This window comes from Aquarana catesbeiana, linkage group LG06, assembly GCF_042186555.1.
Source record: "Aquarana catesbeiana isolate 2022-GZ linkage group LG06, ASM4218655v1, whole genome shotgun sequence".
In the NCBI taxonomy this organism is placed as follows: Eukaryota; Metazoa; Chordata; class Amphibia; order Anura; family Ranidae; genus Aquarana; species Aquarana catesbeiana.
The window spans coordinates 42,709,138-42,726,015 of NC_133329.1; the positions used below are offsets into that span (position 1 = coordinate 42,709,138).

The 16,878-nt window shown below is 43.7% G+C and overlaps 1 protein-coding gene across 1 annotated transcript in view; it reads left to right on the plus strand.

Moving 5' to 3' along the window:
• Positions 1–9,995, plus strand: part of STX4 (syntaxin 4) — a 34,281-nt gene extending 24,286 nt beyond the window's left edge. Inside the window, exon 10 of the mRNA XM_073635769.1 lies at positions 9,323–9,995. Within this exon, the coding sequence (XP_073491870.1) occupies positions 9,323–9,403 (81 nt within the window). The 3' untranslated portion in view covers positions 9,404–9,995. The remainder of the gene's footprint in view (positions 1–9,322) is intronic.
• The last annotated feature ends 6,883 nt before the right edge of the window (positions 9,996–16,878 follow it).

Here is a 16,878-nt window from a genome sequence, read left to right on the forward strand (position 1 = left end):
TGGCACTTCTGCCTTGCAGCACTGGGGTCCTTGCCAGCCAGGACACTATCTGCGTGGAGTGTTCATGTTCTCCCTGTGCTTGGGTGGCTTTCCTCAGGTTACTTCGGTTTTACTCCCACACTCCAAAGACATGCTGGTAGGTTAATTGGCTCCTGTTTCAATTGAAATAGTGGTCTCTTCTGTCATAAATGCCTGTCCTGGCCTGTCAGTGGTAATGTGATCTGTGCCATGCATGCAAAGCTCAGACTATGTTTACAGCAACCACTCTGTGCCATGATGAAGTGTCTCCTGTGCTCATGTGCGGGTGTAACATCATCACTGCCTGGCTATTCAAGCGTCCTGAGAGAGGGAACTCGGAAGATAGACCGGGCAAAGATGGAAGTGCCCGGGGCCAGCTGAGGAACAATGACAGCGTAGCATTGGAGGGTAAGTCTGCCATAAGGTGCTAATATACTGTGCACATTATGGCAGAACCCTCCCAGGGGGAAAGTTTAATTCCACTTTAAATACAGAGAATAAAAAAGGAAAGACATTTTCTGAGTAATAAAGAACCTCTAAACATTTCTCCACTTCAATCTGTACCATAGGAGGTCCGACTTCTAAAAATCCCAGAGCAGCCTGTCCTACATGAAGACACAACAAACATTACAACACAAGAACAAAAAACCTCTTCTTAGATTTACTTCTAGAAAACAGGAAATGTCACATAAGAGGCCCCGATGGGAAGGGGAAGCTGAGATCTGGTTTCACTTAGTACACATAACCAGCTGTTCTTGAAACTTCTGTTGGTGTTGGAATTTTTAAATACTTTTCACTGCGTTCCGTTAATTCCGTTTTACACACTTATCTATAGTCTGTTATTTAAAGTGGTTGTAAAGGAATTTTTTTTTATCTTTAAATAACAAACATGTCTATACTTACACGCTCTGTGCAATAAAATTGAACAGAGCGGCCCTGATCCTCCTCTTCTTGGGTCCCTTCGCCGGGGCTCCTGGCTCCTCCTCTCTTGCTGGTGCCCCCAATAGGAAACTAATTCCCATGGGGGCACTCATGCGGGCTTGCTCCCAAGCTCAGCTGCTGCGTCCATTGACACAAACAGCAGGATTCGGCCCCTCGTCACTGGAGGAGATTGACAGGAGTGGGATTCAATGGCTCTTGCTGCTATCTATCTGCCCAGGGAGGAGGGACATAGCCAGGAGCGCCGCAGCTCTCATGCACAGCCCTGGATCGCGATGGAGTTCAGGTAAGTATAAGGGGAGAGAGGGAGGAATCTGTGACACAGAAAGTTTTTTACTTTATTGCATTAATGTAAACAACCGTGAGGCTTTAGAACAGGGGTCTCAAACTGGCAGCCCTCCAGCTGTTGCGAAACAAGTCCCATCATGCCTCTGTCTGTGGGAGTCATGCTTGTAACTGTCAGCCTTGCAATGCTTCATGGGACTTGTAGTTCCACAACAGCTGGAGGGCCGCCAGTTTGAGACCCCTGCTTTAGAACCATTTTAAGACATATGTATATAGTTTGAGTTATGGTATATATAAAGCCAACACTTTATTTCGTTTTGAAGTGCATGTGGACAATTTAAAGCTGAACTCCGGTACAATCATCATTTTTCTTCATACTTCCCTACCCCAGCCTCAATAAAAAAAAAAAAAAAAAATGTTTTTGTTGGTACTTGTAGGCCATGGCGTCCTCACTTTTCCTTGCACAGTGCCTATCCGTCGTCCGGAGGGATCCTTCAAGGACTAATGTCACATCTGTTTTGCCATTCACAGTGACAAGCCTGAGAGAACTACTATGATACTATGATACACTGGGACATTGTTTATGCCAGTGGGTGAGATTGTGGCCATTGCCAGTTGTATTTTTCGGCAGATGTGGATGACAGGATCCTCCTGGTCTGTCAGCCAACTGCAGTCATTGAGGGGCAGAACGGACCCAGGAGTCTGAGCAGCCTGGAACATACCACTGCAATGAGCGGTGAGGTATTTAAGTCACCGCTCATATGACAAAACTCCAATGGGGCATTTACATAACCGTTGACCATAGGGAAGGAGAGGACATTGTAGTGCCCACTGGCCTTAGGGACTGGAAATAAGGGAGAGTGGGCTGGGAACAGCAAAGGATGAGATGAGGAATGATGGCAGTACATTAAGAAAGAAGTTCAGCTTTAAAAAAAAAATAAATTATATATATATATGCACACATATTATATTATATTATATTTGTATTTTTTTTTATATATATTATATGTTCTTCAAAAAGTTTGATTTATTTATTTTTTATTCATGGGGGTTCTGGATCTGGTCAATGAGGTCAGATTCGGGCCCCCTGTGCAGCTGTGTAACAGATCACATCTAGTAGTGATCTATTGCTGGCTGCACTCTGCTGCAATAGATCACTGTGCCAGGTCACATCCAGTCCATTATAGAAAATGAAAAAATACCCCCCTAGATGGGACTTTGAAAGACCACCAACACTAAATGTATGTAAAAAAGTTTATTTCAAATACTGACAAAAATAGACAGGTGAACAAGTATAAAAAGACGTGTGCCGGCTAAATGTGCATACAACAATATATAGTAGAACACAAAAATCACAGGAAATATAAAATGACACTACTACTCTCCGATGGGTGAAAATCCTAATACCCGACGCGTTTCCTTTTTTTTTTTTTTTACACCTTCGTCAGGGGTACAGGTTGGAGATGGGTCACATACATTGGCTCTAAAATAAAAAGAAACATATCAGAGAAGACCGCAGACAAAAGCATAGACAGCGTGTCACATTACTCAAAATATGTGTCAACAAGAATCATCAGATGCCCCACATACCAATTGAAGCGATTTCATATCAGGAGCGTGAAGAATCAAATGTCAGGGAAGGCACAGGAAGCCGTTCAAAAAACATTGTTGTCTTGAGGAAGTCAGTTCTCACATCGGTGTAATAACAGGTGTGTGACACGAATGGGTTTTGGCTGTGAACTGGTGACGAAAAGGGGGGAACAAATAAAAGTACCATATAGATATATAGGCCCCCCAAAAACAGTAACAGACCAAGCCACTATATACCCACAGAAGATCGGACAGGACCAAGGGCAACATAAAACCTCCCAAGTAAAGGTATGAGTGAAATTATGAAGTATCTAAATATAAAAAAATATATATTTACCGGTAAGTGCTTTCAAGGGCAGTGAGGATGGGGGCAGACCAGAGCCTCAAATAGAGCTGCTAGGTTAGCAAGTACTAATCAATGGTCCCTGACTCCGTGTGCCCTATAACACAAGGGTGAGGAAATCACTACCTCATAATGCCAACAGGGAGTTGATGGGTCCACAAATAAAAAAAGATTTACTTGCCTATAAAAGCGGTATCCATGTATAAAGCGTTGCCCCTGTGTAACTGTGCCTGCATCTGTGGGGATCACAGCGTGTGTTTATATATGGCACTGAATGCCAGCGCATGCGCCGCGGGGTACAGCCCGGTGCGCGTGCGCAGTAGAGGACTAATGACAGCGGGCGCATGCGCAGATGAACACAGTCGAGTCAAAGTGAGTGGAGCGCAGCGTGTGTGTGACGCTGGAAGCCAACAGGGGGAGGGGGGAGGAGGTAACCTCCGCTCAGCCATCCCCTCTGCCGGACACAAGATGGAAATAGGCAGAGTAGTGGTCAGTGGACTAGAACGGCTTAGTGTGCACATAGCTGAAGAGCGGCCATTGGTGGTGAAAAGATGGACAGGATGTACTGTGTCAAGCAACCCGTCCATATGGCGCCATCTAGTGGACAAAAAACAATAAGATATAAATTTGTATCCCATATGGAATCACTTCAAGGTTGTGTACGCCAGCTCCAAAAAGAACAATTTAGGGTTGAAAGATATAAAAGTATTGGTGTCCGCATGGCAAGATATATGTTCAAAAAATACACAATATATATACAGAACAAACATATATTATATGGAACACTACTCAAAGTTACCCATAATGTAAACAGCCTGACTACAGATAGTGTTGACACAGTGGAACACAGAAAAAAAAAATTGAATTGACAAATAGGAAAAACATAGGGGACAAAAGGGAGGCGGGAGCAAGGGAAGAAGGGGAAAAAAAAGGGGGAAAAGAAGGGGAAAGGGGAGGGAAGGTGGACAGTGTATGTGTCACAAACCGCCAAATCTTAGTTTAGCCCAGTCCTTCCCATGTACCAGAAGTAAAACCTTCTAGGAAAGGCCGGTAACTAATGCAGTTGTTGAGACCAGGTGGTAAAGTGGCTTGTAAGGCAACTATCCACCTTGTCTTTGTAGCAAAGTTTTGTCTCAATCACCCCCCCGCCCCCACCCCCCCTGGGATTGGGGTACACCCGATCCAGTACAAGGAATCTGATTTTAGGGAAATTACCCCGGTGTACGTCCCGGTCATGTCTCCTCAGTGGTAAGTCTGGATTACATGTATGTACACTGTGTACATGTCTACTCATCCTTTTGTGCAGTTTCAATTCAGTTTTACCCATGTAAAAATAACCGCAGGGGCATGTCAAAAAGATAGACTACCCCATACGTGCGGCAGTTTGCAAAGTGGGAAGGTATAAAACGTCGTCCATTAGGTAATATCACATTCGTGTCAGTGTTGATGAACTGGCACTGAGGGCATCCCCCACATTTGAAGGTGCCCCGACTTTTACAGGGGTCCCCCCTGAATTCTCCAGTATATTCACTGGTGACTAGCATGTCCTTAAGAGACCTCGTACGTTTGTATGTAATTAAAGGCTCATCCGATTATGAATGGATTAAGTATCAGATCAATCTGAAGAATAGGCCAGTGTCTTTGCAGGATTTTTATGAAGGCTTTATGCTGCTTTGGTGGCGATAATCCTTGTCTGTGTGTGTTCTTCAGTGGTATTGGGACATTTCTTAGAATTATCAAACAGTAAACTGTATCTGGTCTTCTCTTTTGAATGCCTTTTTGAGGCCCGTGGGGGAATATCCCTGTTGGAGCAGTCTCACTTGTAATTTTTTGGCTTCAGCAATAAACATATTCTCATCAGAGCAATTTCTGCAAACACGGAGATATTGTGTATACGGAATGGACTTAACGAGTGGTGCCAGATGGAAACTGCTTGCATGCAAGATGGTACTGCCTGACGTTTCTTTACGATATAGTACACTGGACAGATGGCCATCTGGGTTTTTAAAGATGGTGACATCGAGAAATGTCATTTTTAGGGGATCGCATACCATTGTGAACTTAAGGTTGAAATCGTTCTGGCCCGTGGAAGTCCATACATTGGTTTAGGCCATCAACAGACCCATTCCATATCAGGAAGATGTCATCAATGAATCTATACCAGACTAATATCTGGTCTGTAAGGGAGTCGTCTGTTGATAGAAACATGTTCTCCCATTCCCCCAGATACAGGTTGGCATAGGATGGGGCACAGCACGTCCCCATAGCCACCCCCTGTATCTGGAGGAAATGGAAGCCATTGAAGGAAAAGGTGTTGTGCTGCAGGATAAACTCCAAGGCACGCAAAATAAATTGGTGCAGTGGTTTGTCGTCCTTATGTAACTGGGAGATGCAGCGCCCCACGACTTCCACTCCTTTGCTGTGTGGAATGGAGCAGTAGAGCGCCTCCACGTCCACAGTTACCAGGATCGAATTAGGTGGAACACAAAGATCCTCAAGGTTTTGTAGTAACTGCGCCGTGTAACTGAGGGGGAGCTGCATCTCCCAGTTACATAAGGATTACAAACAAACCACTGCACCAATTTATTTTGCGTGCCTTGGAGTTTATCCTGCTGCACAACGCCTTTTCCTTCGATGGCTCCCATTTCCTCCACATACAGGGGGCGGCTATGGGGACGTGCTGTGCCCCATCCTACGCCAACCTGTATCTGGGAGAATGGGAGAACATGTTTCTATCAACAGACGTCTCCCTTACAGACCAGATATTAGTCTGGTATAGATTCATTGATGACATCTTCCTGATATGGAATGGGTCTGTTGATGGCCTAAACCAATGTATGACTTCCACGGGCCAGAACGATTTCAACCTTAAGTTCACAATGGTATGCGATGCCCTAAAAATTACATTTCTCGATGTCACCATCTTTAAAAACCCAGATGGCCATCTGTCCAGTGTACTATATCGTAAAGAAACTGCAGGCAGTACCATCTTGCATGCAAGCAGTTTCCATCTGGCACCACTCGTTAAGTCCATTCCGTATACACAATATCTCCGTGTTCGCAGAAATTGCTCTGATGAGAATATGTTTCTTGCTGAAACCAAAAAATTACAAGTAATACTGCTCCAACAGGGATATTCCCCCACGGGCCTCAAAAAGGCGTTCAAAAGAGAAGACCAGATACAGTTTACTGTTTGATAATTCTAAGAAAGGTCCCAATACCACTGAAGAACACACACAGACAAGGATTATCAACACCTTTAGCAAGCAGCATAAAGCCTTCAGAAAAATCCTGCAAAAACACTGGCCTATTCTTCAGATTGATCCAATACTTGATTCATATCGGATGACCCTTTAATTACATACAAACGTACGAGGTCTCTTAAGGACATGCTAGTCACCAGTGAATATACTTGAGAATTCAGGGGGGACCCCTGTAAACGTCAGGGCACCTTCAAATGTGGGGGATGCCCTCAGTGCCAGTTCATCAACACTGACATGAATGTGATATTACCTAATGGACGACGTTTTATACCTTCCCACTTTGCAAACTGCCGCACGTATGGGGTAGTCTATCTTTTGACATGCCCCTGCGGTTGTTTTTACGTGGGTAAAACTAAATTGGAACTGCACAAAAGGATGAGTAGACATGTACACAGTGTACATACATGTAATCCAGACTTGCCACTGAGGAGACATGCCCGGGATGTACAGCGGGGTAATTTCCCTAAAATCAGATTCCTTGTACTGGATCGGGTGTACCCCAATCCCGGGGGGGGGGGGGGGTGATTGGGACAAAACTGCTACAAAGAGAGACAAGGTGGATAGTGGCCTTACAAGCCACTTTACCACCTGGTCTTAACAACTGCATTAGTTACCGGCCTTTCCTAGAAGGTTTTACTTCTGGTACATTGGAAGGACTGGGCTAAACTAAGATTTGGCGGATTGTGACACATACACTGTCCACCTTCCCTCCCCTTTCCCCTTCTTTTTCCCCTTCTTTTTTTTCCTTTGCTCCCGGCTCCCTTTTGTCCCCAATGGTTTTTCCTATTTGTCAATTCAATTTTTTTTTTTTATGTGTTCCCCTGGGTCAACACTATCTGTAGTCAGGCTCTTTACATTATGGGTAACTTTGAGTAGTGTTCCGTATAATATATGTTTGTTCTGTATATATATTGTGTATTTTTTGAACATATATCTTGCCATGCAGACACCAGTACTTGTATATCTTTCAACCTTGAATTGTTCTTTTTGGAGCTGGCGTACACAACCTTGAAGTGATTCCATATGGGATACAAATTTATATCTTATAGTTTTTTGTCCACTAGATGACGCCGTACGGACGGGTTGCTTGACACAGTACATCCTGTCCATCTTTTCACCACCAGTGGCCGCTCTTCACCTATGTGCACACTAAGCCGTTCTAGTCCACTGACCACTACTCTACCTATTTCCATCTTGTGTCCGGCAGAGGGGATGGCTGAGCAGGAAGTTACCTCGGCCCCCCTCCCCCTGTTGGCTTCCAGTGTCACACACGCGCTGCGCTCCACTCACTTTGACACGATTGTGTTCATCTGCGCGTGTGCCCGCTGTCATTAGTCCTCTATTGTGCACCAGGCTGTACCCCACGGCGCATGCGCTGGCATTTGGCGCCATATATAAACACACACTGTGATCCCCACAGATGCTGACACAGTTACACAGGGGCAACGCTTTATACATGGATACCGCTTTTATAGGTAAGTAAATCTTTTTTATTTGTGGACCCATCAACTCCCTGTTGGCATTATGAGGTAGTGATTTCCTCACCCTTGTGTTATAGGGCACACGGAGTCCGGGACCATTGGTTAGTACTTGCTAACCTAGCAGCTCTATTTGAGGCTCTGGTCTGCCCCCGTCCTCACTGCCCTTGAAAGCACTTACCGGTAAATAGATATTTTATAATTTCACTCATTCCTTTTACTCGGGAGGTTTTATGTTGCTCTTGGTCCTGTCCTATCTTCTGTGGGTATATAGTGGCTTGGTCTGTTACTGTTTTGGCGGGGGGGCTATATATCTATATGGTACTTTCATTTGTTCCCCCCTTTTCGTCACCAGTTCACAGCCGAATGGTGACGCCCCATTTGCTGTCACACACCTGTTATTACACCGATGTGAGAACTGACTTACTCAAGCCAACAATGTTTTTATTGAGCGGCTTCCTGTGCCTTCCCTGACATTTGATTCTTCACGATCCTGATATGGAATCTCTTCAATTGGTATGTGGGGCATCTGATGATTTTTGTTGACATATATTTTGAGTAATGTGACACGCTGTCTATGCTTTTGTCTGCGGTCTTCTCTGATATGTTTCTTTTTATTTTAGAGCTAATATAGGTGACCGTTCTCCAACCTGTTCCCCTGACGAAGGTGTAAAAAAAAAAAAACAAAAACGAAACGCGTTGGTATTAGGGTATTCACCCATCGGAGAGCATCAGTGTCATTTTATATTTTTGTGTGATTTTTGTGTTCTACTATATATTGTTGTATGCACATTTATACGGCACACGTCTTTTTTTTATACTTGTTCACCTATTTTGTCAATATTTGTAATAAACTTTTTTATATACATTTAGTGTTGGTGGTCTTTCAAAGTCCCATCTAGGGGGTATTTTTTCATGGTCTGTTCAAGCAGGGATGGGACCACCACACTTTTTTTTTTCCTGACATGGTGGAAGCCTCTCTTTTTTTCCATCCAATCCATTATAGAAATGATTTGTTGCAGTCAGGAAATGCTGGACAGAGGTGTAAACGGCTCTTCTTTAACCACTATACTCGGAGGAAGTACCCTGACATCAGGACACGCCCTCTGTGAACACAATGTGAAGGCGTTGTTTACATTTACCTCCACAACGCCCTCCTATAGAGTGATCTGTAGACACATCGGAAGGAATGTTTCAGCTCCTGGGCTTAGTGCTGGATGCCGACTCTCCCAAAACTAGGAGGATGAATGGCTTCTAGAGCTATTCAGAGCAGTTTTAAAACTGGATTGATCATTCAAGTGATTAAATACCAGGTTAATGTCATTTGAAATGTTTTACGTATAAAGCTTCTATGAGATTTGGGTGATTTGAGTTTCTGTGTGTTTTTTTTTTTTTTCTCCTTGCAGAAAAAGGTTTACATAGCGATCTGTGTGGCCGTCCTGCTCCTCGTCCTCGTCATCATTATCACTGTGTCCGTTTTGAGCTAAGCAATCCTCATGGAGGATCGAACCTCGCCCCCCCTCCGTTTCTGGACTGGAAGCCCCTCCCACCCACTGCCGTCCTGAGCCTGGCACTGACACGGTTTATCTAGAAGCCGGATACTAGAAGGAGGTTCTGGCCGGTGGGGTGACCAGGCTACCGTGGTGCCTTTTTACTCTCTTGCTGTATTATTTTGTGTGTTTGCATTATTTTTTTTTTTTCCCCTCCCAGTGTGCCTTATTTCTGCTGCTAACAGACGGCCTTGTGACCGAACGCGTCGGCCGGATTTCTCCCATCATGCTGTATCGAGGAAGTTTTCGATCACAAGGCCCAGAGTGCTTAATTGAACATAATTATCTTTATATCGTTTTAGCTGTGGTGTCCCCTGTACTTTTTTTTTTTTTTTTTTTATGTAGTAGTGTATAGGGGTGGCCTAGCATGTATATATGTCATGGTATAAAAAAAAAAGCTGTTGTATTAACCAGGTATTAGCTATTAAAGTGGGCCTTAAATTTTTTTTTTATAGTGGGGACCCCCAATTTCCTGTGTCACTGAGGCCAGAAATGCTGAAAATCTCTCTAAGGGGCAAACCGAGTACAATTTGCAAAAAAAAAAAAAAGGAAAAACGAGAAAGGGTTTAAACCTATAGAGCTGTCTGTGCTTGCATGAATCCCAATCACAACTGATGTTGTCACAGAACAGGAAGTGATAGAACATCTCTCTAATTGGGGGGCACATACAGCAATAGGCCTGATTCACACTCATGCAGGTTGCAGTTTGCATATTGCAGGTGCATTTTTCAATACTTGCTGTTCATCTATTGAAGTCTATGGGACCAAAAACCAGAAAAAAAAATAGTCCCTGGCCCTTTCCATAAAACGCACAGATGTTGAACTACATCCATAGGAAACCATGTTGAATGGACTGTAGTGTGTTTCTGCAAAACTGAAAACGCGATTAAAAATGCATAGGTGTGAACCAGGCCTGAATAAGGTTTTAATCCTTGTGCGCTGCATTCATATTTACATCTTCTGAACCACCAATCTGTGTCGTTTTGCAGAGATACAACTAGAATATTCAGAAACTGATACCTAGGGAGAGTCAGATTTTGCTCCCCCACCCCCACCCCCACCCCCGGCGCACTGTGGTTCTTCCCACAGACCCCTACGTCGCTACAGGACACAATGATGACCTAGGGACTGGTGGATTGCACCACTGAATGCGGTAGGGGAGGGGGGGCACCAGGTATATGACACTCTTGGATGTGTCAGATTGTAAAGATTCTCCAAGCAGCTGTATGTCCATAACAGAGCGGATTGGTGGTGCGGGAGAGTAAAGTATGAACTCCTCTTGTTTTAGCAGGGGGGGGACACTTTCCAATGCATATTTATTCTAGGGACAGGGTCACTTCCACAAAAAGTATTACTTTTTTTTTTTTGCGGTCCCCATTTCAGAGGTTTCTTTTTTTTTTTTTTCTTTTTTTTTTTGTGTCAACCACGGTGACAGCAGAAAATGAGTGGGCTTACACCAATGGGAACAGCCATAGAGATATGACAGAGATTTTAATACCTCATCTTCTCTGTCCAAAGAAAGAAAAAGTTTACTTGGAGTTCCCACCCTTTAAACTGAACCATATTAGCACTAGGAGTTTGGAAATTTGTGTTTTTTTTTTTTTTTTGTTTTTTGTTTTTTTTTGTTTTTTTTTTTTTAAATTTTGTTATTAAAAAACTTTAACATTGTGGAATGTTCTTCAAAATTGATTTTTTTTTAAATAAAAATATAATATATAATTATTTTTGTTTTCTTTTATAAGCCTTGAGACTTTTTTTTTTTTTTTGATGAAAGAAGGATTCAAATGTACAGTATGTGTTAAAAGTGTATATATGTGTGTGTATATGTGTGTGTGTGTGTATATATATATATATATATATATATATATATATATATATATATATATATATATAATATTTTATATATATATATATATATATATATATATATATATATATATATATATATATATATATATATATATATATATATATATATATATATATTTGTTGCCAGTGTTTTTTTTAGACATTAATAGCTGTGTGTTGAGTTATTTTGAGGAGACAGCACATTTACACCGTTATACAAGCTGTACACTCACTACTTTACATTGTAGCAAAGTGTCATTTCTTCAGTGTTGTCACATGAAAAGATAGAAGAAAATATTTACAATAATGTGAAGGGTGTACTCACTTTTGTGAGATACTGTGTGTGTGTATGTATGTGTGTGTGTATATATATATATATATATATATATATATATATATATATATATATATATATATATATATAAAATGCAATGCGCCGATCAGCCATCAACATTATGACCACCCACCTAATATTGAGTATGGCCCCCTTTTGCTAAAACAGCCCTGACCCATTGCTGCATGGACACCAAAGTCACATCCACATGGATGGAAGGCTTCCCAGCAGAACATTGTCCAAACCATCGCGCTGTCTCTGCCGGCTTGCCTTCACATATTGCATCCTGGTGCCATCTCTTCCCCAGGTAAGTGACGCCCACCCACCCACCTGATGTAAAAGAAAACATGATTCATCAGAGCAGACCACCTTCTTCCATTGCTCCGTAGTCCAGTTCTAATGTTCATGTGATTATTGTAGGATCTTTTGGCTGTGGACACGAGTCACCATGGGCTTCACACCCCCATACACAACAAACTGCGATGCCCTTTTTTTTTTTTTTTCCCCGCTTTCACCACATCAAGTTCCTGGGCAACATGTTCCCTTGCTGTCTAATATATCCCACCAATTTTCAGATGCCATTGTAACGAGATATTCCCTTTACCTCTCAGTGATCATAATATTATGGCTGATCGGTGTACACACACTCTATTACCAAAAGTATTGGGACGCCGGCCTTTACACACACATGAACTTTAATGGCGTCTTAGTCCGTAGGGTTCAATATTGAGTTGGCCCACCCTTTGCAGCTATAACAGCTTCAACTCTTCTTGGAAGGCTGTCCACAAGGTTTAGGAGTGTGTCTATGGGAATGTTTGATCATTCTTCCAGAAGAGCATTTGTGAGGTCAGACACTGATGTTGGTTGAGAAGGCCTGGCTCACAGTCTCCACTCTAATTCACCCCAAAGGTGTTCTATGGGGTTGAGGTCAAGTTCCTCCACCCCAAACTCGCTCATCCATGTCTTTATGGACTTTGCTTTGTGCACTGGTCCAAATCATTTGGTGGAGGGGGGATTATGATGTGGGGTTGTTTTTCTGGGGTTGGGCTTGGCTCCTTAGTTCCAGTGAAGGGGACTCTTAAGGCATCAGCCTACCAAGACATTTTGGACAATTTCATGCTCCCAACTTTGTAGGAACAGTTTGGGGATGGCCCCTTCCTGTTCCAACATGACTGCAGAAATAATAATCCCAGGTAGTCAAAGCTTGTCAATACCCATTTCCAGGCATAAAGAAAAGAATATGTTACCCCAACACTTCATATTCCTGATGTGGCTGCTGTACGTGTACTTGTTTTTAAAAGTCTCCTGTTCTCTTTGTATTGTTTCCCTTGTGTAAAACCCCTGGTGATCCTGCTAGTCCCCCTGCTTTCCCATTTAGAACTGACCACACTAGGCATGAGAGCGCATCCCTTCCACTGTGGTGAGCTTTCTGGCTGTGCTGGGAGAACAGCCTGCCTGTCCAATGGTCAGACTTGTGCTGATACATCCCCCTGCACAGCTCTTCACTGGGAAGATCAGTGTAGGGCTTTCTCCTGCTGATATGACCCCTGCAGCCCACCCCACTTCTCTAAGTCCTTTATGCAGCAGAGGTCATGTGATCACTTACAAGAAAAAGAAATGGTCTTTTATATCTACATTATCTCACAAAAGTGAGTACACCCCTCACATTTTTTGTAAATATTTTCTTCTATCTTTTCATGTGACAACACTGAAGAAATGACACTTTGCTACAATGTAAAGTAGTGAGTGTACAGCTTGTATAACAGTGTAAATTTGCTGTCCCCTCAAAATAACTCAACACACAGCCATTAATGTCTAAACCGCTGGCAACAAAAGTGAGTACACCCCTAAGTGAAAATGTCCAAATTGGGCACAATTAGCCATTTTCCCTCCCCGATGTCATGTGACTTGTTAGTGTTACAAGGTCTCAGGTGTGAATAGGGAGCAGGTGTGTTAAATTTGGTGTTATCGCTCTCACTCTCTCATACTGGTTACTGGAAGTTCAACATGGCACCTTATGACAAAGAACTCTCTGAGGATCTGAAAAGATAAAATATATGTTGCTCTACATAAAGATGGCCTAGGCTATAAGAAGATTGCAAAGACCCTGAAACTGAGCTTCAGTACAGTGACCAAGACCATACAGTGGTTTAACAGGACAGGCCTTGTCTTTGGGAAATGGACGTATGAGTGCTGCCAGCATTGCTGCAGAGGTTGAAGGGGTGGGGGGTCAGCCTGTCAGTGCTCAGACCATACGCCGCACACTGCATCAAATTGGTCTGCATGCCTGTCGTCCCTGAAGAAGCCTCTTCTAAAGATGATGCACAAGAAAGCCCGCAGTTTGCTGAAGACAAGCAGACTAAGGACATGGATTACTGGAACCATGTCCTGTGATCTGATGAGACCAAGATAAAGTTATTTGGTTCAGATAGTGTATGCATGTGTGACGGCAACCAGGTGAGGAGTACAAAGACAAGTGTCTTGCCTACAGTCAAGCATGGTGGTGGGAGTGTCATGGTCTAGGGGCTGCATGAGTGCTGCCGGCACTGGGGAGCTACAGTTCATTGAGGGAACCATGAATGCCAACATGTGCTGTGACATACTGAAGCAGAGCATGATCCCCCCCCTCCCTTCGGAAACTGGGCCACAAGGCAGTATTCCAACATGATAATGACCCCAAACACACCTCCAAGATGACCACTGGCTTGCTAAAGAAGCTGAGGGTAAAGGTGATGGACTGGCCAAGCATGTCTCCAGACCTAAACCCTATTGAGCATCTGTGGGGCATCCTCAAACGGAAGGTGGAGGAGCGCAAGGTCTCTAACATCCACCAACTCCGTGATGTCCTCATGGAGGAGTGGAAGAGGACCCCAGTGGCAACCTGTGAAGCTCTGGTGAACTCCATGCCCAAGAGGGTTAGGGCAGAGCTGGAAAATAATGGTGGCCACACAAAATATTCACACGTTGGTCCCAATTTGGACATTTTCACTTAGGGGTGTACTAACTTTTATTGCTAGCAGTTTAGACATTAAAGGCTGTGTGTTAAGTTATTTTGAGGGGACAGCAAATTTACACTGTTATACAAGCTGTACACTCACTACTTTACATTGTAGCAAAGTGTCATTTCTTCAGTGTTGTCACATGACAAGATATAATAAAATATTTACAAAAATGTGAGGGGTGTACTTACTTTTGTGAGATACTGTATACACAAATGTTTTGCTTTCCATTTCTATTTCAAACTAAATGAGTTGTTTTACAACATAATGGTTCATATATACTTAAAGTAGGGGATTCCATCTCCCACTGACCACCAATGTAAGGAGGGGCCTCCACCCATTCACCATCAATGTAAGGTGGGGTCTTCTCCCATTGACCATCAATGTAAGAAGAGGCCTTTTCCCATTGACCATCAATGTAAGAAGAGGCTTTCTCCCATTGACCATCAATGTAAGGAGGGGCCTTCTCCCATTGACCATCAATGTAAGGAGGGGCCTTCTCCCATTGACCACCAATGTAAGGAGGAGCCTTCTCCCATTGACCATCAATGTAAGAGAGGTTTTCGGCCACTGACCACCAATGTAGTGGGGGGGGGCTTTCTCCTTTTGGCCACCAATGTAAGGTTTTCCCCTTTCCACTGACCACCAATCTAGGAGAGCCTTTCTTCTACTTCCAATGTAAGGGGGGGAATCTGCTAATGGAAAGGGTTCTTCCTCCCAATGATCACCAGTATAAGAAGTCACTTTTCCCAATAACCTCCGATGTTAGCAGGCCCTTTCCCCACCAATGTACCTGGGCCTTTCTCCCACTGACCACCAATGTAAGGAGGGGCCTCCACCCATTGGCCATCAATGTAAGGAGGGGCCTTCTCCCATTGACCATCAATGTAAGGAGGGGCCTTCTCCCACTGACCATCAATGTAAGGAGGGGCCTTCTCCCACTGACCATCAATGTAAGGAGGGGCCTTCTCCCATTGACCATCAATGTAAGGAGGGGCCTTCTCTCACTGACCATCAATGTAAGGAGGGGCCTTCTCCCATTGACCATCAATGTAAGGAGGGGCCTTCTCCCATTGACCATCAATGTAAGGAGGGGCCTTCTCCCATTGACCATCAATGTAAGGAGGGGCCTTCTCCCATTGACCATCAATGTAAGGAGGGGCCTTCTCCCATTGACCATCAATGTAAGGAGGGGCCTTCTCCCACTGGCCATCAATGTAAGGAGGGGCCTTCTCCCATTGACCATCAATGTAAGGAGGGGCCTTCTCCCATTGACCATCAATGTAAGGAGGGGCCTTCTCCCATTGACCATCAATGTAAGGAGGGGCCTTCTCCCATTGACCATCAATGTAATAAGAGGCCTTCTCCCATTGACCATCAATGTAGGGAGGGCCCTTCTCCCACTGACCACCAATGTAAGGAGAGGCCTTCTCCCATTGACCATCAATGTAAGGGGGCTTTTCAGCCACTGACCACCAATGTAGTGGGGGGCTTTCTCCTTTTGGCCAACAATGTAAGGTTTTCCCCTTTCCACTGACCACCAATCTAGGAGACCCTTTCTTCCACTGACCACCAATGCAAGGTTTCCCCTTTTCCACTAACCACCAATATAAGGGAGGGAATCTGCTAATGGAAAGGGTTCTTCCTCCCAATGATCACCATTATAAGAAGTCACTTTTCCCAATAACCTCCAACGTTAGTAGGCCCTTTCCCCACCAATGTACCTGGGCCTTTCTCCCATTGACCACCAACATAAAGGGACACTACAATTTTTACTGTCTTCCCCAGCTCGCAAAAATCCACACAGAAACAGCCTCTCATTTTTTTTTTCTTCCGGTAACTTTATTCTACCGGATATGCTACAAAGTGAAGCACAAGAACGATGCCCTTTTGCCAGACACTCTGACATGTTTCACTCTTTGACTTTGTAACCCGTCCATGGTACAATAAAGCTATTTAACGAAGAAAAGGAACTGGTGGCATCCGTTTCAGTTTGGAATACTGTGAGCTGTAGCTATGTAGGGGGTTCTCCAAGACCTGGAAATGTCAGGGGGTTCCTCGTGGGTATTAAGGTTGAGAAAGACCAATTGATTGCCATTTAATACTCTTAAAAGAGGACAATTTTTTAGTTACTCAGGCAAAGTCTTTATTATTACGGGGAAAAAAAAAAAAATACAAAGTCTGCTCCATCGTCCCTCCGGTGTCTATAGCTGTGCAAATTTCTGCAAGAT